Source organism: Ochotona curzoniae, unplaced genomic scaffold (genome assembly GCF_017591425.1).
Source record: "Ochotona curzoniae isolate NIBS_2020 unplaced genomic scaffold, NIBS_Ocur_1.0 contig_1, whole genome shotgun sequence".
NCBI classification, from domain to species: domain Eukaryota; kingdom Metazoa; phylum Chordata; class Mammalia; order Lagomorpha; family Ochotonidae; genus Ochotona; species Ochotona curzoniae.
In genome coordinates, this window is record NW_024464918.1 from 26,480,338 (window position 1) to 26,505,940 (window position 25,603).

Below are 25,603 nucleotides of genomic sequence, written 5' to 3' on the forward strand. Positions count from 1 at the left end.
CTCCGGGTGGTGACCTTATTCAAAATGGCGCGGGCAGCCTCCGGGAGTAGTGCGGCGGCGCGGACTCGGTGTGCCCTCTGACCTGCTGGCAGCGGGCGGAGGGGAGCCGGGCGCCGCCATATTGGCTGTTGTCCTGTGAGGGGAGCGGTGGCGGTGGCGGCGGCGGCGGCGGCGGCGGCGCGAGTGGAGCGAGGGAGCGGCGGCGCGGCAGCATGACTCGGAGGCGGAGCAGGCCCAGCGGCGGCGCGGGCCGGCGCGAGCGGACGCGGGCCACGGGGCTGCAGAAGCCCCAGGCTCCCGAGCCCCCGCCGCCGCCAAGCCTGGAAGCGGGAGCGGGCGCAGGGCCCCCGGAGGCGCCAGGCGAGCCCGAGCGCGCCGGTCTCAGGGAGGAGGAGGACGAGCCCCAGCTGGCGCCCGGCCCGCAGGTAGGAGCGAGCGAGGGCGATTCCGGCTGCTTTGGGGCTTTCATCTCCGAGTGGGGCGGGGCGGGACCGGGGCTGGGGCCAGTCCCAGGGCTTGAGGCTCTGTCCCCTCCCTGGGCAGGAGTTAAGAGGATGGACCCTTCTCTCCGGAGCTTCGGCCCGGCCCGTCCTCCGGCGATCAGGCTGCAGCTGGCCATACGCCCACCCCGGTGCCGGGCTCCGATCCCGAGGCCACAGCCCCAGCTCCGCGTCCGCCACCTCCTTCTGTCCCACCTGCTTCCCTGGCGACCCCCAAGGCCGTCACTGGGCGCGCTGGAGCCTGGCAAGCCTACAGCCCCCTCCTGGCCTCTGCCATCCACTGCTTCCCCCGCGCTGCCTGCAGCCGCTGCCCCCTCAGCATCTGTCTCCTTCTCTGCGGGGAACACGGTTTTGGCGGGGGCTCCTGTCCTGAGTGCAACCCAGCGCAACCTGTCCCCTCTCTCGCCCTCTGTGCCCGTGTCCCACAAGGCGGCCCCCTCGGACCCTCAGACCCCTGGGTTGGCGAATGCTCAGGAGGATTCTCCAAAGCTTCCAGCTTACCACCTGGAAGAAGGTCACATTGTTTGATTCGAGGAGGTATTAGGAGGTCCCCTGCCACAGTGCTCACCGACAGGCGGGCTGGCGTGGGCCACAGTTGCTTTGGGAGGGTTGTGGCACCCGGGGTGGGGGGGTGGCTAAGCCCTCAGCTTGCTCTGACAGTGAAGTTTTGAGTTGGTCTGCTGGCTGAGCCTGCGGAAGGCAGGCTCCTGCAGGAGCCCTGGCGGGGTCGGCTGCATCGCCGGATGAGGCTGAGGCGTGGTGGAAGATGCGTTTGGCTCTGCAGACACTGCATCGGGCAGCAGGGGACTCTGGGATGCTGGTGCAGCCGGAAGGCATGGCTCTTGACAGCCTTCTAGTAGAATCTCGAATTGTGCATGTGAGTGGGGCTGCGCCTTGGGGTCCCGTTCCCAGAAAGCCTTCCCTGGCACCTCCCCACCCCCATCCCGTGTGTCCCCGACTCTCTGTCCTTCCCCGTGGCAGCTCTCCCCCTTTCTGTGAGGAAAGGTCCCTGCACTGGACGGTGAACTCCGAGGGGACGCAAATGCTGTTGGGCTCTGCTCCTTCACACCTAGCTGAGGACCCTGCTCATACAGGGTGGGAATCACCAGGGAAATGAGAAAGAATGAATCAGTGTGGAGCCTGTGCTGACTGTAACCCAGTTTCTGTGCTAGTCTCCTTTGCATTTCAGATCAAAATGGGGTTTTTAACTAACTGAAAACCACCACTGCTGAAGTGTCAGAAGCCTGACTTTAGAGGATCCCCCCCCACCCGGGGTGCCTGTCCCGGTTGGCCTGGCTGGCTCCAGCTGCCAACCCTGAGCGGCTCCTCCAGTTATCCAGAAGAGGAGGGCAGCGAGGGGCTAGCCGGGGAGCTGGTGCTGCCTCCTTCCCCGTTGGGCTGTGTAACGTTTTAGGGACCCTGCCATACAGAGCAGCTGGAAAGCTCAGGGGATGGAAATTAGGGATGTGACTTTCCCAAGTCCTGTTAAGCTCCAATAACTCTTCTAACAGCTCACTTCCTACCTCGTTCTTGCTTACCCCACTTGCTTGGTTCCTTTATTCATGCCCAGCGTTCCACATGCCTTCCTTCCGTCTTCCTGTCACCCTCGTATTTCTCCTCAGGAGTTAGCACCAACGAGATGAGTTAACTATTGATAGAATGGTTTGTCCGATTTTATATATAAGCCCCGAAAGTACAGGAAGTGTCTCAGTCACCATTCTAGCCCGGTGCCCAGCGATTAAGAAATGTTAATTAACAAAGGACCTAACTGTTGTTACCAGCTTTTCAGATGAAGAAACAGAAACCCAGGGCAGCTAAACAAATAACTCACTGTAGGTTCAGGTCCAAAAGCCACTTCCCAAATGACTCCCACAAGAAGTTTCAGGCCAAAAAAGAATAACAGGGGGGGAAAAAAAAAACCCTACAGCTATAGAGATAAACTAGCAAGCTCTGTGCTGGTTGCACCCCGCTTTGGATGCCAGGCCTCCATTTGGCACTTTCTGTCTGCTCCAGTCCTTATAACCCCGGCGAAGAAAACGAGATACAATGCTGTGTGCTAAGCCAAATCCTGAGGCAGCAAATAGCCACAGTCTTTCTAAGGTCCTGTTGAATTCCGCGTTTTAACCTGAGCCAATGTTTTTAAAACCACGAGGTTCCTCACAGATCTGGTTTTGTGAACGTCTGGTGACGCTGGGTCCAAATCTCCATCAGGCAGTCGGTGGCTCTCTAGATCACGTGGTCCCCCGGCCTCTGTGGTCCTCATTCGCATCATCTCCAGGTGCTCAGTGTTGATCAGGCCCTCTCCCCCCAGAGTCCTTCCTTCCCATCGTTTAGGGCCACTGAACACGGAGCTGTTCACTAGGAATCCAGTTATCTCAACACGACTAACAGGTACTGCCTTATTAGTGACGGAAAACAAAAATAAGATTTGTTTATTGGAAAGGTAGTTATAGGAGTGGAGAGAGATGGGCCTTCCAGTGGGTGGTTCACAACAGATGGCCACGATGGTCAGGGCTGGGCCCAGGCCAAAGCCAGGAGCTTTGGTGCAGGGTCCCAAGAATTTTGGCCACCCTCTGCTGCTTTCCCAGGCACAGCAGCAGGGAGCTGGATCAGAAGTGGAACAGCCAGGATTCAAACCAGCACTCGTATGGGCTGCTGACGCTACATGTGGTAGCTTAACTCGTTATGCCACAGCACTGGCCGCAACAGAAGCAGCTGAAGCATCAGTAGGAGGAGGTTGAGCTCAGGTCATTCTCAGCTTTGTGACTCTGGGCCCATTTCTTCATCAACAAAGTGAGTTCTCAGCAAGTAGAGGCTCCTCACCCAGAGTAGGAACCAGAGGTGTGGGAGCTGTGCCAGGTGACAGCCTGAATGTCCTTACCTGCCATCCACGCCAACTGTCTTTGGTCTCTCCAGGACCATTCAGCTTGTCCCCCGGGTGCACAGTGAGCTCCTGGGAGACTTGCTATAATGTAAACTAGCATGGGGGGGCAGGTGGAGAGAGGTTGTGTGAGCTCATCTTAACCTTCTCTGCTCCTTGTTCCCTTCCTCTGATCTCACTGAGCATCCTCCCTGGGACTCTGCCCAGTCTCGTTTAAAGGGACTCCAGGGACCCGGTTCTTCCACTGCTCAGAGTAAACCTGCTTTCTGCAGGAATTGGAGCAGATGATCAGTCAGTATCTTTATTAAAACCATTTCATTATGTGTAATTCTCTCAGCAAACATCAGAGCTACCTCGGTGCTGGGACCTTTCTTTGGGGCACAGGTGGATGAGATGGTCGCTGTCCTTGGGGTGGTCCCTCTTAGAATCCCTCCCCACCCAGCCTGCCTCCCTGGCACTGCCAGTGGGAGGAAGGGATCTGGAGGGGGATTCCTGCCATGTCCGCTGCTTTTATGTCGACTGAAGGCCTTTGAAGGTGCCCCATCATCGACTCTGGGTCCTAAAGATTGATTGGTTTGTTTTGGAAAGGCACATTTACAGAGAGGAGAGTGCTATTCCATCCACTGGTTCTCCCTAAATGGCTGCAAATGATGGAGCTGAGTCAATCTGAAGGCAGGAGCCTCTTCTGGGCCTCCCACGTGGATTCAGGGTCCTAAAGACTTGGGTCATTCTGCTTTCCCAGGCCGTTAGCAGGGAGCCGGATGGGATGTTGAGCAGCCTGACACAAACCAGTGTCCAATTGGGATGCCAGAGCTTGAAGGTAGAGGATTAGCCTGTTGAGTCACAGCACAGACCACTGGGTCATCTATTTCCCTAACATGCCCCTGAGATAGAAGTTTACATCTGAAATCAGGTGGATGATTAAGACCCTAACACCCTCATTTACTGCACTTAGAGTTTTTGAGAGCAGACATTTTTAAATGATTTCTAAGGCGTGTATTATGCATAATTCTTAAACTGAAAGAATCCGATTCCTGCCACTTTGTTCTTAAAGAAAGTAGGCCAGCCATTACACGCATGCCATGGTGCCAGGATCCCTCTCACCTGGTATTCGAGTGTTCTGCCAATACTGTCTGACCGTTCACCTGCCCCAGGTCCCGGGCTAGCTGTGAATGCAGAAGAGAACCACACAACCCTTGCCCACCAAGAACTCTTGCTGTAGAGAATATGTGTATAATCCACCTATCTGTTTATTTTCTCAGGTGTGGCTGTGACGGTGAGTGTAGGACCACAGAGTCAGTGTCGGGGCCCAGCAGTGCAAGCACAAACGCTCACTGCGATGAGTGCTGGCTGCAGATGCTTGGCACTGAGGCTGCCCTGACATGATGCCTTGGGAGAGGATCAGCCAAGGAAGGCTTCCCAGAAGTTCTCCAGAGGGCAGGACAGGAGCAGGGGTCTAAACACAGGCCAGACAGAGACCCAGCTGCCTGGCTCATTGGGAGAGTGCTGAGCGATCTGGGTAGAGAGGTTAGCAGGCTTGGGCTGTGTCTGGTACGCAGAACTTCCCAGAAGTTCTCTGGAGGACAGGACAGGAGCAGGGGTCTAAACACAGGCCAGACAGAGACCCGAAGAGGACAACTGGGGTTGGATTGGAAATGAAGCAGCCAGGACTTGAAGGTGCCCATGTGAGGTGCGGGCATTGCAGGTAGCAGTTTTACCCACTCTGCCACGATGCCAGCCCCCAATGAAAGGATTTAAGAAAGAAAGTGAACATCAAGTTCTCTCTGGTAGCTGGTGGGAAAGGCAGCTATGATGATTTGATTCCGTTTGGGCGTAGACATAGCCCACTTGCCATGTGCCCCCTGGTCTACTGGATTTAATCTTAGACCTACAGAATCTGTGTCCAGCTCTGCGTCTCAGAAATCCCCCAGCCCCATTCTGAGTGTGACTGGATCTGGAAGCAGCTTGTGGAGGAGGCCCAGGGTATTGAACGAGTGGGGCTTCCCAGGGAGGAGCTTCTCCCTAAGCAGGAGGAGGAACAACTTTAAAGAGATAAAGTTGTCCTATGAACAGTTACCTCCAGCTGCTGCTCTCTGAATGCAGTGCTCCCGCATGCCTGCCGTGAGGTGCGGCCTCCACAAAGGGCCAGGCTCCAGTGACTCACAGGCATAGGCTTAGGCTTTGTGGGGAAGACTGGCTTCCACCACTGGAACCATTGCCGCACCAGTAGGTTTAGAAATTGTGAGAGCATTCCAGAGCAAAGCCTAACCCATTGTGCCTGTGCTCGTAGAAGGATGTAACGCCAAACGGGGTAGACCAAGCAGGAGGAGGCAGACGGAGCAGCCCGCATGGTGGTGTGACTCTAGGCAAATGAATGGCCCATGGTCCTTGATGGCAGGATGCGCACAAGCCCGACAGCACTGAGCAACATGGTCGGGCCCTGGGAAGGCCCTGCGTCTGCCCTTCCGTACCACAACCACACCTTCCCCATCATCTTTCAAACTTGAGCAAGCTCCCAGCTGAAGCCTGTGTGGGCCTGTGGAGGAAACGCTGCATCCCTTGGCCATCTCCTCTTGATCCTCCCCCCCCCCAAAGATGCTCCACCCTCTTTGTGATCTTGTCCATTCTGAAATGAGTAGATCTCTCATTTGTAGGTGTTACCAAGGGAAGGGAAGGCAGGAAGAAGGGGCTGCAGGGACCATGAACACTGAAGGGTCTTACAGGAAGTTTCCACCGTGTTGTTTGTACAGCCTGGACCTGCGGGTTCAGAGAGGCCTTGAAAGTCACTTGTCTAGTCTTCTATCCTGTGCTTCAAGAAATAAATGTGGTTTGGGCAAGTCTCACTTAGTAAGTTTCCCTGTCATTTCTTCCAGGGCAGAAGAGGAAAGAAACTAACGGGTATTGAGCACCTACTGTGTGCCAGGCCCAGGCCAGGTACTTTACATAATTTATTTCCTTCTGTCCTCACAACTCTGTGAAGTATGCTTTTATTCCCATTTCGTAAATGAGGAAATTTGAGGCTCCAATACATTGGATAATATTCTAAGATTATGCTGGAAAGGGCAGAACTGGGATTTGAACTCTGCTGTGTTGTCTCCAAAGTTCATGCTCTCCCTCCCTGCCGTGAGAAATCCGTTGTTGGCGTAGAGCAGAGGAGCGGCAGTTGGCCTGAGGGTCAGGGCCCTGAGCAGCAGGGCCTGCCTATGGCTGCTTGCACCCAGGGTCGGCTGGTCCTGTCGGGCCCGAGGGCTGCTGGGGGCGGGGAGACTCCCTGCCCTAACCTGACTCATCTGTAGGCTTCAAACCAGCCTTGTGTGAGGCAGCTGTCCCACCTCGTGCAAGGGCTTGTGCCCATGCCCCACGCGGGAATTGGCTCCCGGGCGCTGAGGTGCAGCTGTGGCAGCCCCGTGAGTGTGGACTGCCAGCCTTGGGTGGTCGGCCTTCTCATCAATGACTCACAGTGGTGTGGCCATGCCTGCAGCCCAGCCTGCTGGGAAAGGGGCTGATTTGGCTGTCTTGTAATGTCTGTCCTTTGTGTCAAGCAGCTGAGCCATGTGCCAGGTGGGCTTCGATCCGTGTGCGTGCATTCATTCACTTGGTGAATGCCAGTTCCAATACCAGCCCAGGTTCCTGGGTGTACTGAAACAACCAGATCCATTCCCTGACCCCAGACAAGTCGCCTTCTACTGCGTGCGTCTGGACACACCTAAGGCATGGTTAAAACAGAAGCTTCATTGACCCATGGTCTTAGGGGATGAGTAGGGATTTGCCAAGGAATGAATGTTTCCTAACACTTAGCACAGTGGTTGGCACAATCTGGGGTGTCTGTTGAGTGAAGGAACAGACCAGGACATGCAGGAGTGAGTGACACGAGCTGGCATGCTGAGATTTTCTAGGCTGGAGAGCAATCATTTGCCCTGCTTCTCAAAGGGAGTGTTTATTTCTGTTGCTGTGTTCTGCCTGCCGTGGTGACCAGGAGCCCTCAGAGTTGGGCGCCTTGAGAAGGCGGAGAGCTTTAGGCCCAGGGCAGCTGGGTAGATGCAGCTTGTGTCTTGAGGGAAACGCTGGACCCTTGGACCGAAAAGAACCCGTGGGATGAAGGAGAGCAGGCCGAGTACCGGACATTCATTCAGTCCAGCTTCCAAGGAGTGCTTCGCAGCTGTCTGATGACCGCTGTAATTTCCTGGCAGCTGCCAAGTTATGGACAGAAAGGCCCAGGTGGGGAATCCAGTGATGCCACCAGCAAGCTATCCAGCCCCTGCCACAGCTGTGTGCCTTGCTGTCACTGATTGTTGCCTGGCGCCCAGCCATGGGGACAGGCACCGCTAGAGACGTGCTTCACATCGGTAACCCTCAGGATCTCTTCCGGTTCCCAAGGACTTTTGAGAATCTTGAAGAGCTTTCATCTATGCTGGTTATGCCTTGATACTTAGCAGATGGATTATTGAAAGCTGAGAAAGTGTAAAAATATTTGCCCCCTGATTCATTTAATAACAATATTTATTCTATTGTAAATAATTTATGAAAGTGAAAACTTTTCGAAAATGGAAAGATATGCAAGACTGATTTAGTTTTCACTTTTGCAGAAAAAAATTTGTAAGATTTTATTTACTTTTTTTTTTATTGGAAAGGCAGATTTGCAGAGAGGAGATACAGAGAGAAAAATGTGTCCGTTGATTCACTCCCCAAGTAGCCACAGCAGCCAGAGCTGAGCCGATCTGAAGCCAGGAACCAGGAACCTCTTCCATGTCTCCCACATGGGTGCAGGGTCCCAAGGCTTTGGGCTGTCCTCGACTGCTTTCCCAGGCCACAAACAGGGAGCTGGATGGGAAGCAGGACCGCCGGGATACGAACCAGCGCCCATATGGGATCCTGGTGCGTTCAGGGCGAGGACTTTTAGACACTAGGCTATTGCGCCAGGCCCCATAATGAATCTTTCACCACTGGAATGTTGTAACATTGTGATTTGGTCATTTGGGAAATAGGTTCACTGAGTTTTATAAATCATCCAAATATTTTCCCATTCCATTCCTGTATCCATACCAGGATACAGCATTTGTTAACATCACCACAGTTGTTCTCAGCCAAATCTTGGGAAGCTGTTCAGTTTCCCTCAGAAAGCTTCAATTTTATCATTGACCACAAATATTCAGTTGTTTTCCTTGAAGTGAAGGGCTCATTTTGTGTACTTTTTGAGGAAATAACCTGCCAATAGCCAAGTATGAGTACAACTGTCGTTCTTGCAAATGTGACTGTGTTTCATGCGCAAAGTGACTGCCCAGTCTTTTGGCATTACCTTGTTCAAGAAGAGCCAGAGTGTCCCAACTTAACCTTCACAGGCCAAGACAGAAAACCCCTGGGCCTGGTCAGGTTAGGTAGCAGAAATACTGGCTTATATCTCCTTCTGTTTAATTTCTAAATTAATTTGTTTGGGAGACGGCTCCTTTCCTCTGTCTGGCTCGCTGCCCGGTGTTCACAATGGCCAGGACTGGGTCCAGTTGAAGCCGGGAGCCAGGGATTTGACGTTGGTCTCCCGTGTAGATGGCAGGAGCCCTGTTAGTTGGGCCATCGCTGCTGCCTCCCGTCGTCTGTGTTAGCGAGAAACTGGAGTCAGGAGCTGGAGGCGGGTGTGGATCTCTCAACTGCTGGAGTCTCCAGAGTTACTGAGCAGGTGCAGGCAGCCTCCTTCCTGAGATCCCCTGGCAGCTTCACTGCCCTGGGGATGTGGTACTAAACAAAGCTGGCAGGTAATCCTACACTCCCCCAAGGACACTCCGGCTTTGCTCAGGTAAAGCAAAATTATCTTGGTGCAGTTTGAGTCAGATCCCAAAGCAACAGAACCCGTAGAACTTTCTCTTCCTTTTTGCTCATCTAGTGCCCAAGGCTACGCTTGTATGCTCTGTGGCTCTCAAGTTTAAACTGAGGTGACCCAGGACAGTTTGTTGTTGCCCTGGGGTGCTGGCTTTTGTTTTGTTTTGTTTTGTTTTAGACTTGTGTATTTGAAAATCTGACTTACAGAGGTGATTGTGGATGGAAGAAATTTTCTAACCAGTGGTTCACTTCCCAGATGGCTGCAACTCCCAGCGCTGGGCCAAGGCCAGAGCTAGGCCCAGTCTCCCACAGGGGTGGCAAGGGCCCAAGGACTTGAGCCATCTTTACTATTCCCAGACCAGCTTTCAGAAGCATAGCAGCCAGGATGTGAAGTGGCATCCAGGGGGGATGCAGGCATTGCAGGCCGAGTCCTTACTGTCAGCTGTGTGGTAGAGGTGAAGAGCTGACTGTCTTTCATTCACTAAACATCACTGATGATGTTCTTTGTGGGGGAATACCATGCCAGTTGCTAAAAATACAGTGTGAGGACAGCAAGTTAAAATTCTGCATTGGGTGACTCTTGAGGCGTAAGGGCTCACCATTGCTAGAACTTCGAAAATGGCAGAAGGTGGACAGTCCAAGAGCTTTTATCCGTCAAAGCAAAAAAAGTGAAGTGACAACAGATCCTTACCACTCTTTTGTGGTCATTGCAAGGATAAAAATACCTTGCTCCATAGGGCGTTCTTCCCAGGGTTAGGCACCGGGGCCTAGCAATGAGACGAGCTTTCGGAGGAGCATCTGACTGAAGGACTTAAACAGACCAAACTCAGGGAAGATCGGTCACCACGCTGGTTTCTGACATACACACACTTAGAGAGAACAGAACGGTGAGGGCCCTGGGTAGTGTGTGCCTGCTGCTTGGATCCCAGCCCCTCAAGTGTCTGGCAGCTCTGGTGGCTTTAGGCCAGGAAGGTGGCATCCCTGCTTCAGCAGAGCTTAATCTGCTTTCTGGGCAGCAGGTTTGTTTCTTTCTTTTTTTTTTTTTTTTTTTTTAAAGATTTATTTATTTTTTGGAAAGTCAGATATACAGAGAGGAGGAGAGACAGAGAGGAAGATCTTCCGTCCGATGATTCACTCCCCAAGTGAGCGCAACAGCCAGTGCTGTGCCAATCCGAAGCCAGGATCCAGGAACTTCTTCCGGGTATCCCACACGGGTGCAGGGTCCCAAAGCATTGGGCCATCCTCGACTGCTTTCCCAGGCCACAAACAGGGAGCTGGATGGGAAGCAGGGCTGCCGGGATTAGAACCGACACCCATATGGGATCCCGGGCGTTCAAGGTGAGGACTTTAGCCGCTAGGCCACACTGCCGGGCCTGCCAGTTTTGTTTCTTAAACTGGAAAGCCAACCTCTCCTATAGAATTTCTTTCACTGAGGGCTAATCTTATTTGGTGTACAATTTTGGGCTCTGTGGAGGGTCATAGTATGGTTCCCATTAACTGAGGTTACCTCGTTATAATCCCTGATGAAGGGATTCCACACTGCGGAGTGGGATTTCTCTCAGGTACAGCTGCAGGGAGAGAGACGGGCCTTCATGTGCAGGAAGCAGTCACTTGAAGCAGTGTGTCCCTGCCAAGCTGCCAGCCAGCCACATTGCTCCAAGGGCACCTCACAAGCCTGTGATCTGCCTCCCGCCCTGCAGTGGCACCCCGTGCGGGCACTGCAGGGGTGGAAGGTAAACACGGGACGCACATGCTGTTACCGAGATAGCGTGCTGGAGAGAGGCGGGCGGACAGCCAGGCGTGGGGAACAGTGGGTCTAGGCCGGGCCTCTAAGCCAAGCCCACCCAGCTGCGGTGTGTTGGAAGGAAGGAGGGAGAATTCAAAGAGAGGATCTCTTTTTGCAAAAGCATGGGGGAGAAGTACAAAGGCACTTTAGGGTTGCCCCCCCGCGGACAAGGGCAGAGGATTAGATGTCTGCCAAGTCACCTTGTGTGCGAAGGAGTCACACGCTGTGTCATTTAGGCTCTCGCTGCCCTCGTGCTGTTGTATGGTGCTGCGTATTGAGCAACTCGGTGTGTGCCGGGCACTGGCTTGCAGCTTGATCCCGTATGATTCTTAAAGGCAACCCTACGGGAGAGTGCTTCATTCTGTTTTACAGATGAGCAGACAAGTTAAGTAGCACAGTCAGAGTTGTGATTGGTGAAGGCCCCGGATTCACACCAAAGTTAACGTTCCTTCCGCTGTTCCCAGCACCTCCCCCAAGTACTTTGCACCATGTGCGGCCACTTTGATCACACATTTTGCTCCCAAGAAATACACATTTTTTAAAAAAGATTTATTTATTATTTTTATTGGAAAGTCAGATATAGAAGAGGAGAGACAGAGAGGAAGATCTTCTGTCCGCTGATTCACTCCCCAAGTGGCTGCCTCACCCGGAGCTGAGCCGATCCAAAGCCAGGAGCCAGGAGCCTCGAGCCTCTTCCATGTCTCCCATGCAGGTACAGGGTCCCAAGGCTTTGGGCCATCCTCGACTGCTTTCCCAGACCACAGGCAGGGAGCTGGGTGGAAAATGGTGCCATCAGGACACAAACTGGCATCCATATGAGATCTGGCGCGGACTTTAACCACTGTGCTATCACGCTGGGCCCCACATTTGCTTTTAAGAATGGAATCAGTACTTGTGCTTTGGCTCATATATCAGACGTTAGGATTCTTGGGCATCCCTACAAAGCCATGTGTCACATGTACTTTGGACGCCGTAGAAAAAGATTCTAAAAATAGCTTTACTCATGCAAGGTTTTCATCTTACGTAACGACTTTAGAAGCTAACATGCAGGTTAAATGAAAGTTTCATGCCGTGGTGTTTGCCTTGGATATGGTCACCGTCATTACAGGAAAAGGGACTTGGACATGGACCTGAACTCCTGGTTAGGGTTGCCATGGCACCCTGTGGCTGTGGAAGGTTCCTTAGGTACAGTTCTCACAACATTCTCTTTTTACTCACCTTATCCAGACAGCATCCTTCCCCGTCAGCCTTCCACTCCTGACTGTAGATCTTTTATAGTCACTGCCTCACTGAAACGCTCCCTCTGCGGGCCCCACTGAGTGACATCTTCTGTTGAGTTCCACGTGGAGAGTTCCACCTCCCTGGCATGCATTCCCACATTTCTTGGGCTTCCCCAAGTGCCCATTAGGCTGCCAGTGCTCCTTTTGGCAGAAACCAGGGTCGGAGGTCACTGTGGTTGTAAACTGGTAGAATTCTCGGACAGGGCCTCCTGTGAGCAGGAGATTTCATGCTAGGGAAGGTGGTAACGTTTGTTATGTTATTAGAATAAGGACAATTTCCTGTTTTTCCTTGAGGCCTCGGCAAATACATGCCATCTAGTAGTGGGCGAGTCTAGAGGGTGTACCATGAACACTGGTTGTGTAATGAACCACCCCAAAACTAAACAACTCCAAACACCGCTCTGTACGCTTCCTCCTGAGGCTGCTGCTAGCTGGCTGTTTCTGCTGATCCGGGCAGGCCTGGCGCTCAGCTCGACTCTCGGCTGTCTCTGATTCAGTTCAACATTTTCTTGTGTCTCCCCAGCAGCCAGCCTGCTCCTTTTATGTCAGGGCAGAGGTGCCAGGGTGAGCAAGTCCAGCCGCACCCATTAAGCTGCTGCTGGCCAAACAAAGTGACATGGCCAAGCCCGATGTGAGTGGCAGGGAACACTAAGTTGGCAGGAAGTGCAGAGGCCTTTGATTGGGGCCATTAAAATCAATCGGTCTAGTCAGGACCACTCAGTGTGGAAGAACACCCACAGGCTTGTTTTTGTGGGTCAAATCCACTCCATACAGGCTGTGTTTTGTACCCGTACGTGGGCCCACACAGCCTCTTACTATACCTACTTACTCAGTGATCCCTCATGTCAGCTCTGCAACGTAGGTAGGAATTGCAACTCACAGAAGTTAAATAAGTTGCTCAAGGTCATCCCACTGACGTGCGGTCAGGCAGGAGTTAGCGTTGAGTGTCTGTCTGGCCCTCGAGCCCAGGTTCTCCACCATGCTCACCACCACACGTTTGCAGAGCAGTAGCGGATGTTTTTTGGCTGGCTCTACAAACCCTTCCCTCCCAGTGGCCTGCAGTCCTGAAGCCATGGTACAACTCCTGGAAGACTCACTCATCCTTTCCAACTCTCCATTCCACTGAAGCTTTGCCCCGGGGGTCGCAGTGCTGGGCAGCAGGGAAGGGCTGGCTTTGGGAACGCTGGGGCCTCCGGACCTCCCAGCATGTGCTTTGGAGTCACGCTCTTACTAGCTATGACCACTTTTTTAGTTATGTCTTCTTGGGCAGCTCATTCAACTTCTTCAAATCTGTTTCTTCATCTCTTAAAACAAAAATGGGAATAAGAACACGTCATTTGCAGAGCTGGTACAAGGACTACAGTTAAATGATGTCTATGAAGTGCCTGGCACGTAATAACCAGTAGCATTACTAATATTGCTAGCGGTATGTTTAAGGAGAGCCTTTCCCCCACCCCACTGGGAAACCCTGTTTCTGTCTGTTGGACAGGTGCCCCCGACCACCAGCCAGTCTGTGCAGACTTGCTGCCTGCTCTGTCACCGGGAACGGAAAGGCTGGGAAGAAGGCCCTTCGCAAAATGGACTGGTGTTGCAGGGTGAGAAGCTGCCCCCTGACTTCATGCCAAAGCTCGTCAAGAATCTCCTAGGCGAGATGCCTCTGTGGGTCTGCCAGAGTTGCCGAAAGAGCATGGAGGAAGATGAAAGACAGACAGGTCGAGAACATGCAGTGGCGGTAGGTAACCGCTGACAGGGGGTCTCCAAATAACGGAAGGCTGCCTCCCCAGAGCAGCCAGGCCGTCCTTCCCCGTGCTCTCAGGTGCCTGTCCCGTGTAGCGGGCACTGTGGCGGGCCTCAGTGTGTGCGCCGAGAGGCTCCCGGGCTGCACGGCCAGCGCTCGCGGCTCAGGTTGAGACATAAGGGAAGGAGAAAGGTTTCAGGCAGCCCAGCGAGCCCTCAGCAAAGTCTGTGCCCAGGATGAGGACTCATAGGTGCTGGTAGGGCATCCTGCTGTCCCCTCCCTGCCGCCTTCAGCTCTGTAGCAGCTCCAGAGCCATCCAGTGTGACCTGAGGGCCTGAAATGGCCTTACTGGCAAGGGCTCCAGGTACCCGGATGCCATCTAGGACCGGCGTGCCAGGAGACACAGTGGCCAGACGCTCCTCCATTTCCCATTCCCCTGCAGACTTTGTCTTTGACCCACAACTGGTCCCACTTCCGGGCTCCAGGCTGAGGTGCTTCCTCTGGTGGGCAGCTCTCCCCACTTTCCCAGGCTCACGTTCACGGGTGGTCTCAGCACTTCACAGAATCTCTCTCCCCAAAATGACCCCTGGGGTGGCTGGGAGCCCCACAGCCCTCTCCCAGCCGGAGCCTGGCTCTGATTGGTCCTTCCGCTGGGAGCTTTGGTCACGGCGTGGGTGCCTGGAGGAGGGGAGCTCCCGCGGGGTCAGCTGAGGCAGCAGATGCACCTGCACTGTTCACCCATTGACCGCGGGCCTTTTTGTTTCTCCTTCTCCAGATCTCCTTGTCACACACATCCTGCAAATCGCAGTCTTGCGGGGGTGACTCTCATTCCTCCTCGTCCTCCTCTTCATCATCCTCTTCCTCTTCCTCCTCCTCCTGCCATGGGAACTCAGGAGACTGGGATCCCAGCTCGTTCCTGTCAGCACACAAGCTGTCGGGCCTCTGGAACTCGCCGCACTCCGGTGGGGCTGTGCCAGGCAGCTCGCTCGGGAGTCCTGCCATCCCCGGTGAGTCTCCGAGCACGGCAGAACACCGGGCACCATCCTGGTAAACTGCCCGGGTTTCTGTACGCACTTCGTGCGAACGAATCCCAAGATTGCTTAGGAACATCCGTTAAGGTGGAGCTGCCTTGATGGGTTGGAGGGCAGGCCAGATTCTTCCTCTACGGAACGCTTGCCTCAGGACTTCAAAGTTGAAACTCCTGCTGATAAACAGAAGCTCACCCCGGAGCTGTCATTGGCTCAGGAGCAGCCTGCCGCGCACCGTCTGAGAACAAGTGGAGACTGGGAGGCCTCGAGGGAAGTGGGGCTTGGGTCCCGTAGCCCCTGAGCCCTGCAGCACCATGGGCAAACACTGCACTTCCTCCTACAAGAGGGTGGCAGTGTCGGCTGGCCCAGTGGCTGATGTAGCAGCTGTGCAAGCCATCTTTACTCTGAGATCTCTCTCAGAGATCCAGAAGAAATCCGCCTCCCCCCTAACCCCCCGGGTTTCGTCTGTCATACTTCTAAGTGGAGAATTGAGCAGCATGTAATTCCAGTGGCATTAGCCCGTTAACCACAGAGATTCACCAAAGTCTTCTAGCTCACTAAAGTCAGCCTGGGAGGCAGGTGTGTGCTGGCTGCTTTGGTCCACATGGCCCAGAGGTATTGAGGTACAGCTGTTCCACTGGCTTCTGCTCTGGACCAAAGGCTGGCCTGTGGATAAGCCAGTCCTAGCTGGACCCTAAGAGGGAATACACCTGCTGCTGGTACCAGAGCAGGGGAGCAGTGTGCCTGCTGCTTTCTCTCCTCAAGCCCATCTAAAGTTCACCAGGCCCAGGGCTCCTGCACAGGAGGTCATCCGAATGGGTTTGGGGTTTTCTTCCCGTTCCTGGCTCCCACTCTGATCCCTTTTTCCCCTCTCGCCCGCAGGTGAGGCTTTCCCCGTCTCGGAGCACCACCAGCACTCAGATCTCACTGCCCCCCCTAACAGCCCCACCGGCCACCACCCCCAGCCAGCATCTCTGATACCGTCTCACCCCGGTTCCTTCGGCTCACCGCCCCACTCACACCTGCTGCCCACTACCCTGGCAGCACCCTTCCCCACCCAGGCTTCAGAGTGCCCTGTGGCTGTTGCTGCCGCTGCCGCCCCCCACCCCCCAGGGCCGTGTCAGAACCCCCACCTGCCCTCCACCAGCATGCCACTCCTGAAGATGCCTCCGCCATTCTCAGGGTGCAACCACCCGTGTAGCGGGCACTGTGGCGGGCCTCTCCTCCCGCCACCAGGCTCTCAGCCACTCCCTAACACTCACAGGTAAGCAAGTGGTATGAAGGGCACTCTACACGATTAGAGCTTTGGAGAACTTTGCCAAGGGTAACTTAGAGTGGCAATTAAACAGTAGATTAAGTTTCTTTGTTTTTTTCAATTATAAAGCAAGTAGGTTTGTTACTATTTTTAAATTGTTTCTTTATTTGAAAGCTAGCAGCTCCCATTGGCTGGTTCACTTCCCAGCTCCCCACAAAAGCCCCCAGCTAGGAGCTGGGAACTCAGCACAGGGCACCGAGGAGGGGGGCAGGAGCCCACCAGGTGCTATGGTGTGGAACGCAGGCATCTTAGTTGCTTAAGTATTAAGTCTTAGTTGCCCACGTTTATTCATTTGCAAAAACTTGGAACAACTGAAAAATGTATGAAGAACAAAGTAAATATTCTCACCACCTGAAGATAAACTTGCTACATTAAGATGATCTTCTGGGCCCATCCCGGTAGCCTAGTGGCTAAAGTCCTCCCCTTGAATGCACCAGGATCCCATATGGGTGCTGGTTCTAATCCTGACAGTCCCCCTTCCCATCCAGCTCCCTGCTTGTGGCTTAGGAAAGCAGTCGAGGACTGCCCAAAGCCTTGGGACCCTGCACCCGCGTGGGAGACCTGGAAGAAGTACCTGGCTCCTGGCTTTGGATCAGCACAGCTCCAGCCTTTGCAGCTGCTTTGGGAGTGAATCATCAGACGGAAGATCTTCCTCTCTGTATATCTGACTTTCCATTAAAAATAGATAATTTTTAAAAGAAAAAGAAGATCTTTAGGATGTTTCTGTATAGAAAGACATCCTTAGGTACATTTGAAAAAGAGAGATGGAGTAACTAAAAGATCTCCCATCCTTTGGTTCACTCCTCAGATGGCTGTAACAGCTGGAGCTGGGCTGGTCCAAAGCCAGGAGCCAGGAGCTTCTTCCAGAGCTCCAGTGTGGGTGCGGGGCCCAAGCTCCTTGCCATCTTTCGCTGCCTTTCTGGGACACATTATTGGAAGGCTGGATTGGAAGTGGAGCAGCTGGGACTCAAACCGGTGCCCAGATGGGATGTCAGTGCCGCACGCAGTGGCGTTGTCCTCTGTGCCACAGTGCTAGCCCCTTCACGTAGATTCTTTATAATACGCATTTTCTATAACCTATATGCAACGGTTTTGCACCAAAATAAACTTTAAAGATTTATTTACTGATTGATTTATTTAATTATTAAAAGGCAGAATCAGAGAGAGGGAGAGAGAAGGATTTTTATCTGCTTGTTCACTTTCCGAATGACTACAACTCCGTGAGCCTGAGTCTTCCTCTGTGTCTCCCACATGGGAGAGGGGAGGGACTTGAGCTAGCACTCGTGTGGGGGCGAGGCAGCAGCTTAACCCTGCTATACCACAGCATAGGCCCTAAATTTAATTTTCTAGTTCCATTTCCATGAATGGAATATTTGCAGTATTCCTTGATATTTCAAAGTGAGTTCTTTGGAGACGATAGGTATGTGTGTGTGTGTGTGTGCCTATTATGCATTTGTGTTCTCGCATTCTGAAATCAACCCCCATCCGGGATCTAACTGTTCGTGGTGGTTTCCATCCACCTGTGTCTTGGACACACAACATTGCTGCATCACCACGTGCTGTCCTGGCAGCGTGTGTGTGCCTGCGGTGTATGTGCCTGTGGTGTGTGTGTGTGCCTGCGGTGTATGTGCCTGCAGCGTGTGTGTGTGTGACTGCAATGTGTGTGTTCTCGCAATGTGTGTGTGACTGGCGTGTGTGTGCCTGCGGTGTGTGTGTGTGTGCAACTACAACGTGTGTGTGCCTGCAGTGTGTGTGTGACTGTGGTGTGAATGTACCTACTGTGTGTGTGCTTATAGCATGTGTGTGCCTGTGGTGTGTTTGTGACTGCAGCGTGTGTGTGACTGCAGCGAGTGTGAGTGCCTGCTGTGTGTGTGTGTGCCTGTGGTGTGTGTGTGCCTGCGGCATGTGTGTGTCTGCGGCGTGTGTGTCTGTGGGCTCTTCTTAGTGTTCAGCCCTAAAGGATGGCAGTGTTACCCACAGTTCACTCATTCTGCTGTTCTCCATTCGCTGGGCCTTGCAGCCAGCCCAGCATTGTAGCATCATAAATACCGTCTCCAGAGATGACTTTGCCTAAAACTTGTTCCCTCTTTTGGCTTTTTCTACTTGGAAGTGATTCCTCAGGTTGAAGAAGTTCTCATCAAAGGGTGCTTGGGTTTTGATTTTTCCCATAAATTCAACCACAGTGGGATTTCATGCTTCCTTTCCTTTTCTTTCTCTTCTTCTTCTTCTTTTTTTTTTTTTAATTTTTCTTGGAAGGTAGATTTACAGATAGTAGGAGAGACAGAGAGAAAGATCTTCCATCTGTTGGTTCACTCCCCAAGTGGCTGCAACAGCTGGAGCTGAGTTGATCTGAAGCCAGGAGCTAGGAGCTTCTTTTGGGTTTCCCACGCGGGTGTGGGGACCCAAGGCTGTCTTTGACTGCTTTCCCAAGCCACAAACAGGGAGCTGGATGGGGAGTGGAGCAGCAGCTGAACATGAACCAGCATCCATATGGGATCCTGGCACTTGCAGGGTGAGGATTTAGCCATTGGGCCATTACCCGGAACCCATGGTTTTAATGTTTCAGCAACAAATTTACTGAGCTCACAATGGTCACTTTAGAAAACACGCAAGTACCCCCGATGGTAATTTCTGACCTGTCCACTCTCCTTTTTAACCTTTGCCCTATGTTTACAAGTTGTGGCTGTTGTTTTAATTTTAAAACATCACATTTTTAAAAATATATTTATTTTTATTTGAAAGGCAAATAAGGAGAGAGAATTTCTATCTTCTGGTTCATTCCCTAAACAGCTGCAACAGCCAATCTGAAGCTAGGAGTTTTTGGTCTCACGTGGGTGCAGGGGCTCAAGAACTTGGGCCATTCTCCACTACTTTGCTAGGCCATAAGCAGAGAGTCGGATCAGAAGTGGAGCATCTGGGACTCAAGCCGGCACCCATATGGGACGCTGGCGGAGGAGGCTTAACTTGTGTCACACCGTGCTGCCAGCCCCTACAGTTGTTTCAAGTAGAGAGGCTGCCTGCGGCATTGGCTGTGGCTGGCCCAGTTCAGGACTGCAGCTCATCCTTAGCCTGCGAGAATGTTATTAGAACACTGTCACCCTACCTCTCTCCTCCCACCAAGATTGCTAAAATCCAAAGATAGAGCAGCCAGGGGGAGTGTGAGCTCTGTGCAGATGGACCTGCATCTCAGCCGCCTGCTGGGCAAAGTAGGCAGGCCCTCCAAGCTTGACCTCACTGTTGCAAACCTAGGAAGCGTAGTGCCTTTCACAGGACTTGGGGTCAGTTAGCAATAGGAGACCACTGCCTCTGGCTCAGACAGCAGCTGTTGGTCTGCGGGCCAGAAGACGCGTTGTCCTTTCCTGAGCTCAGGGGCTTGTGGTCGAAGCAGCTGCACTCACTGGGGCAGAGCACCATTGTCTATGAGCAGCACCTCAGAAAGGACATGACCTCAGTAGATCCCCCACCGCAGGCTGGGGAGCTACATGCCCACCTCTCAGTCAGGTGTGTGCATCCCGAGCACCTCTGTGCGTTGTGACTGTGCTGCTTGCTGGGACCTGAAGATAACAAGAGGCACATCCCTGCCCCGGGCAGAATTCATTGTCACAAAATGCCATCAGCAGAGCAGAGGGGGGGTTGCAGTGCCCTGGAAAGGGTGCAGGCAGGTGAGCCCCTGGGGAACCTTCCCCGGAGAGCTGCCTGGTGTGTGTGATGGGGCCTGCGGGATCCCCAGGCTGCTCACTCAGATCCCATGGGAGGCACTGCGCGGCCCTGTGACTCTCAGAGCTGAGAATGGCAAGACTGGCAAAGGGCATCACCCTGTCTCACCTCTGGCCCTTTCTCCCCACTAGCAGGGACCCAGGGTGCAAGGGGCACAAATTTGCACACAGTGGCCTGGCCTGCCAGCTGCCTCAGCCGTGTGAGGCAGACGAGGGACTGGGCGAGGAAGAGGATAGCAGCTCCGAGCGAAGCTCCTGCGCTTCGTCCTCCACGCACCAGAGAGATGGGAAATTCTGTGATTGTTGCTACTGTGAGTTCTTCGGCCACAACGCGGTGAGTGCGCCTGCCCGGGGCCACAGAGGGCTGGGGGCCAGCCAAGGTGAGCAAAAGGAACACCCAGCTCTGCCCAAGAAGCCCTCCCTTGCTCACGGGGAACCTCACCACCCTGGGACCTCCCGCCATGGGTCCTCACACTGCGTCCGCTTGCTTGAGCCCCACAGTAGAGTTTTGAGGTCGGGGGTTTGAACATTTCTGCTGCCTTTATTCTTCTCGTGGTTTCTCTTAAGACTGACTTTTTTTCCTTAGGCAAAAGGAAAGGAGGTGGCAGAAAGCCAGCTATGATTCTGATGAGTATGTATACGTGTACAATCGCAGAGAAGGGAACGCTTGTGCGTGATGGAGGCGGAGTGGAAGGCCTCCCACTTCCCCGAGCGTGGCAGCCAGTTGAGGGCCAGCCCAGGGACGCAGCCAGCGCTGGGAGGCTCAGCCCAGAACAGTGCTGCCTCTGGCCGGGTGGGGGAAAGGAAGTGACACAGAAGCCTGGGAAAGTGAAAAGGAAAGGGCTGCCAGCTAGGGCAGAACAGTCTGAGGAGAGAAGTCAAAGTGATGGGGTTGCTGGTCCCCTTTGAGCGAGGTGTTATTGTTTATCCTCATTTTAGAGATGATGGAATCTGAGGCTCACAGAGACTCGGTGACCCGCCCAAGGTCATACAGCTCCCAGTGATAAGCCCAGGCTCAAACCTGCTTCCCTGGCTCCCCAGGCCAGGTTTGCCCAAACTCTGCCCTGCTCCCTCCCACACCCATCACCCACTTGCCACCTTGGCTGGTGCCCTGGCCAAGGATGGAACCGTGTGGCTGATGGTAGAACAGGCGTCTCGCTCCTCTGTGCATACTTGGTGCCAGTGGGTGGGAGTGCTACAGGCCGGAAGGCCCGGGGTGTAATGTCGGCCCCTCCCCCTCCCCCAGCCACCCGCTGCCCCGACGAGTCGGAATTATACCGAGATCCGGGAGAAGCTCCGCTCGAGGCTGACCAGGCGGAAAGAGGAGCTGCCCATGAAGGGGGTTGCCCTGGGCGGGATCCCTGGGGAGCCCGCCGTGGACCACCGAGATGTGGATGAGCTGCTGGAATTCATCAACAGCACGGAGCCCAAAGTCCCCAACAGCGCCAGGGCCGCCAAGCGGGCCCGGCACAAGCTGAAGAAGAAGGTGGGTGTGGGGGGAGCTCAGCTCAACCTCCTGTCCTCCCCGAGGAATCCTCTGCCCCAACCCCCAAGATCACCGGGGCATGAATGGTACTGCTGTCCACAGCCTTAGCCCAGCTTACTGCTCTGGGACGGACTGAGTTTGGGAGGCTTCAGGGTCAGGGAGCTCGTCTCTGAAGCTGCTGGCTGGATTCCTCCAAGCCGAGGACTTGTTTCAGTCAACCGGTTATTTAATTGGCAAACAGGTGCACAGATGCTGGAAGCCCAAATGTAAAGTTCTCACCTAGGAGAAACTCAGTCCAGTGAGCCAGTAATGCTGACATGAAACTGGACAAGTGCCAGGATGAGGGTGCAGCAAGTCCCCATCTAAACCAGCAAAGAGGCAGGACTCGGGCTGGGAGGGGAGAGGCCCTGTTGGCCCTGCTAGAAGAGTGAAGAGAAGTCAAGGCCTGTTCTCACAAATGGCTGCACTTGGTCAGGGCTGTGTTCCGACACAAGGGCAGAAATAGACTGGGGGGATGATACTCTAGGGAAGAAAAGCTTTTGTGTTTTTATTTGTTTTGTTTCAAAATTCATTTATTTATTTTTAAAGGTGGAGTTACAGAGAGAGGGACTGATCTTTCATTTGCTGGTTCACTTTGCAAATGGCCTCAAAGGCTTGGGGGGGAGGACCTGACGTGCTGCTGGTCTCCCACTGACTTCACAGGCACATTAGCAAGAAGGTAAATTAGAAGCGGAGCAGCCAGCTGCACTTGAACTGGCACCCGTTGAGAAACCGGCTCTGCAAGCAGCAGCTTAAGCTCATATGCCACAAAACCGCCCCCCCCCCCCCCCCCCCCACACACACACTTAGGAAAACCTTCAGGGTTTGATACCTCAGACAGGAAATGATAGCCCAGAGAAGGGAGACCTGAGAGCAGAACCACAGCAGAAGAGGAAGTTTGGGTGTTTGGTTTTTGTTTTTGTTTTTCCCAGAGGAAGCTAAAAATGACAGGCCTTGTGCTGTGATGGCGGACAGGAGGTGGAGTCGGGGATGCCACCCGGGAATTTACATGGTGACCAGCAAAATGGTGGGGCATTCCCCTGAGCCAGAATGGGGTTTGCGGGAGACCGTGAAATTCTATGGGGCCACACTGGCTTGGAGGCTCCCCCGAGACATGCAGGTGCAGCTGGAGAGGCCGCGAGATGAGTTGCCAGCACAGATGTAATTGAAGCCATGGGAATGATCTTGTCCTCTGGGCTGAGATAGAAGTTAGTGAGCTATTCTGGGAGCCTGAGGCGTGAGGAAGCCAGGGCCTGTGACCTGTCCCCTGTGGCTTTGCTACCTCTTCACCTTCCTGTGCCCAGCAGTGCCACACTTGGGAGCCCAGTGCCTAAAAGATCTTTACAGGCGGCCGCTTCCAGGTCTGGAGTGCTCTGGAGGCCCTAGTACCCTGGGTTAGCAGGGGTGATTCTGACTTTTTCCAGCCCAAAGGACAACTGGGATCCTTCTGCAGCCTGAAACAGTGAGCCACTATGGCCCTGCTGCCTTCAGGAAATGGCCAGTACTTTTCCTGCTCACAGCTGGAGACACTGTAGTGGGCTATGATGGTCCCTATGCCCTGTCCTGGCCCCTTCCCACACTGGTCTCCCCGAAAGCAGCTCCTGGCCCTCCATAGGGTTCACCAAGCTTTACCAGGATGATGTCTTCTCTCTCCTCTGCCGCCCAACAACCTTTCTTCCTAAGCTCAGTGTAGATATCTGGACTTTCGCAGACTTCCTGGGGTACCACCCTCCATTGTGCTGCCCCAACACCTCACATACCTGTCTAAGTTGCCATTGGCCATGCGCTCCTGCCTCAGCCAGGCTCAGTTCAGAGGTTGGGGGGGTTGCAGGGAGGCAGACCTGGGTGTGTCACTGAGGGGCAGTGGTGGGCCCTGTCTGCCTAGTGACAGCCGTGTCCTCCCCGAGACCCCTGCACCCACCAGACCCAGTGACTTCCTGCTGTCCACCAAGGATGGCTCTGTTGTAACCGGCCAGGGAAGGCTACTCCTGCCCCAGGAGATGGAGGAAGCCAAGCATCTTCAGCCTTGTCATCCAAGTTCCAGTCTTGGTCTCTCGCCTCATGGCCTAGCCTCCTGTCTTACCATTGACCTTCGGCCACACCACAGGGAAGCACAGGATACAGTCTGTGGTCTCGCACAGGCTTGTGCCCTGCCTGTCCAACCTTGTGTTGCCCCCGACTCTCCTCGCTCTCTCTCATCAGTGTCTGTCCCCACAGCCTATCACACCTCCCTTCTCAAACCTGCAGCCCTTCCCCAATCCTCCCTTAAGCTCTGACAAAGGGCCTCACTCGGTCTCACAAGGAGAAGCAGTGCACACACTGTAGTAAAGGAACCTGTCCTTGACATCCCCACCACACACACACACACACACACTTCCCACCAGGCCCTGGCCTGGTTCCTTCACAGTCACATTTCTTTAAAGACCTTCTCATTCACTTCTTCACTTGCCACCTTGTCCTCTCATGGCAGGTGCTCTACACACAGGCAGCTCCATCTCATTTGCCCCCCATGCAACCTTTGGCATCTTGTCTTTTCTCTCTCTCCTTGTCTTAGCTCCTCCCAGGGCCAGGGAAATAGGTGTGCCAGCTCTCTAGATAGCTCCCCTGCCTCTTACTGATTTTCTGCCTCTCTGTGAGGGATTCCACTGCCCCTCCCCGACTCCCCTTGAGCAGGTCTCCTCCTGGGGAGGAGAGGTCCTCCAGGTGGTTTCCCGTCTGCTTCAGGTAGACATCTCCTGGCAGGTGTTCCACAGGTACCTCAGACTGCACATCCTGCAGCAAGCCTGTCTCCTGGCAAGGAAGAGGCATGTCCTTTCCTTACCTGTTCAGTCACTAGCACCCTCTGTCACAGGAACCTGGGCCCTGGACAGCGCCCTGGGGAGCACCTCGTCACATCCGAGAGCAGCGGGCCCTGAAACAGGGCCTCCACTTGAAGCCCGGCTCTGCTGCACTTGCTCTATGACCTTGGGCAATCATTTAACCTCTAAGCCTCGGTTTCATCATCCATGAAATGAGAATGGCAGTAGCACCTGGGTCATGGGTGGTTGCGAACACGAGAGGGGTGGCATAGGGGCAGGCTAGGCAGAGTGCCTGGCACACAGATGTGCTCGGGCAGGGGCTAGAGCAGCTACAGTGGTTGGCAGTGCTGGTTTCTGGACTGTCTCCACTTTCTCCCAACCAGCACCAAGTCCTACCCCTGCTGCCTCCCCAATAGCTCCAACCCACCCTTTTCTCCCCAAGTCGCCACCGTAAAAACCTTGAGTAGCCAAGCATCACCTGGGGTCACACCAGAGGCCAGCGTAGCCTGCAGGATTCTCCGTGGGCCAATCCCTGCCCAGCTCACCAGCCTCACCTCTCAACCCCTCCTCTCTGGCCTTCCCTGAACATCTGAGCCCAAGCCACATCGCCACATGGTTTGCTTTCCCTGATGCTGTTGTGCTGTTGCAGTTCCCAGACCTCCTGCTTGCTATCTTGTGTCTGGAAAGTGCTCAGGGTAGCTTTTACCAGGAAGCACTCCGTGGTGACCTCGGCTGGGTTAGGAGCAACTCCTCTGAGTTAGGCTGCCTGTTGGCAAGTCTGTCACCCCAGAGGACCAGCCAGTGGTGTAGAGATGTGTCTCCTGCCTGGCAGGGCCACCAGAGCCTAGCCCCGTCTCTCAGACATGATGGTCACATGAGGAACTTGAAGCGTGCAGCCAACTCTGCCACTTACTAACCATATACCCTTGAGCCAGTTCTTTCACCTTTGCGGAGTCAGGATTCCTCCTCTGAGAGTTGAGGATGGTACTGTAGCAGGGTGGTTGTGAGGACTCATGGACCAGCATGTGGGGAGTGCCAGCTCACTGTGGGCAGCAAATGGGTATTTCTTGTGCTTTCTGCTCTTGCCACCAAAGTGTATGTGGTTCCACGCCATTGCCTCCACAGCGGTATTCTTCAGACTCTGTAGTTTAGTGGCAAGATTGCTTTCTTGGAATAAGATTTTCCATGGGGGGCAGGGAGGGTGGGGCACAGGGCCCCAACACTC

The 25,603-nt window shown here is 54.0% G+C and overlaps 1 protein-coding gene across 8 annotated transcripts in view; it reads left to right on the forward strand.

Moving 5' to 3' along the window:
• Positions 1–212: 212 nt before the first annotated feature.
• FAM193B (family with sequence similarity 193 member B) overlaps positions 213–25,603 on the forward strand; it is a 30,495-nt gene continuing 5,104 nt past the window's right edge. The window contains exons 1-8 of one of the 8 annotated variants that reach the window (XM_041001965.1): positions 338–425; positions 930–1,047; positions 1,190–1,377; positions 13,748–13,990; positions 14,772–15,003; positions 15,907–16,288; positions 20,188–20,389; positions 21,302–21,541. In XM_041001965.1, the coding sequence (XP_040857899.1) occupies positions 1,267–1,377; positions 13,748–13,990; positions 14,772–15,003; positions 15,907–16,288; positions 20,188–20,389; positions 21,302–21,541 (1,410 nt within the window). In that variant the 5' untranslated portion in view covers positions 338–425; positions 930–1,047; positions 1,190–1,266. Of the gene's footprint in view, positions 426–929; positions 1,378–6,272; positions 6,316–13,747; positions 13,991–14,771; positions 15,004–15,906; positions 16,289–20,187; positions 20,390–21,301; positions 21,542–25,603 lie in introns of those variants that run through there. The other 7 variants (XM_041002048.1, XM_041001899.1, XM_041001883.1 and 4 more) reach the window with 7 other exon arrangements.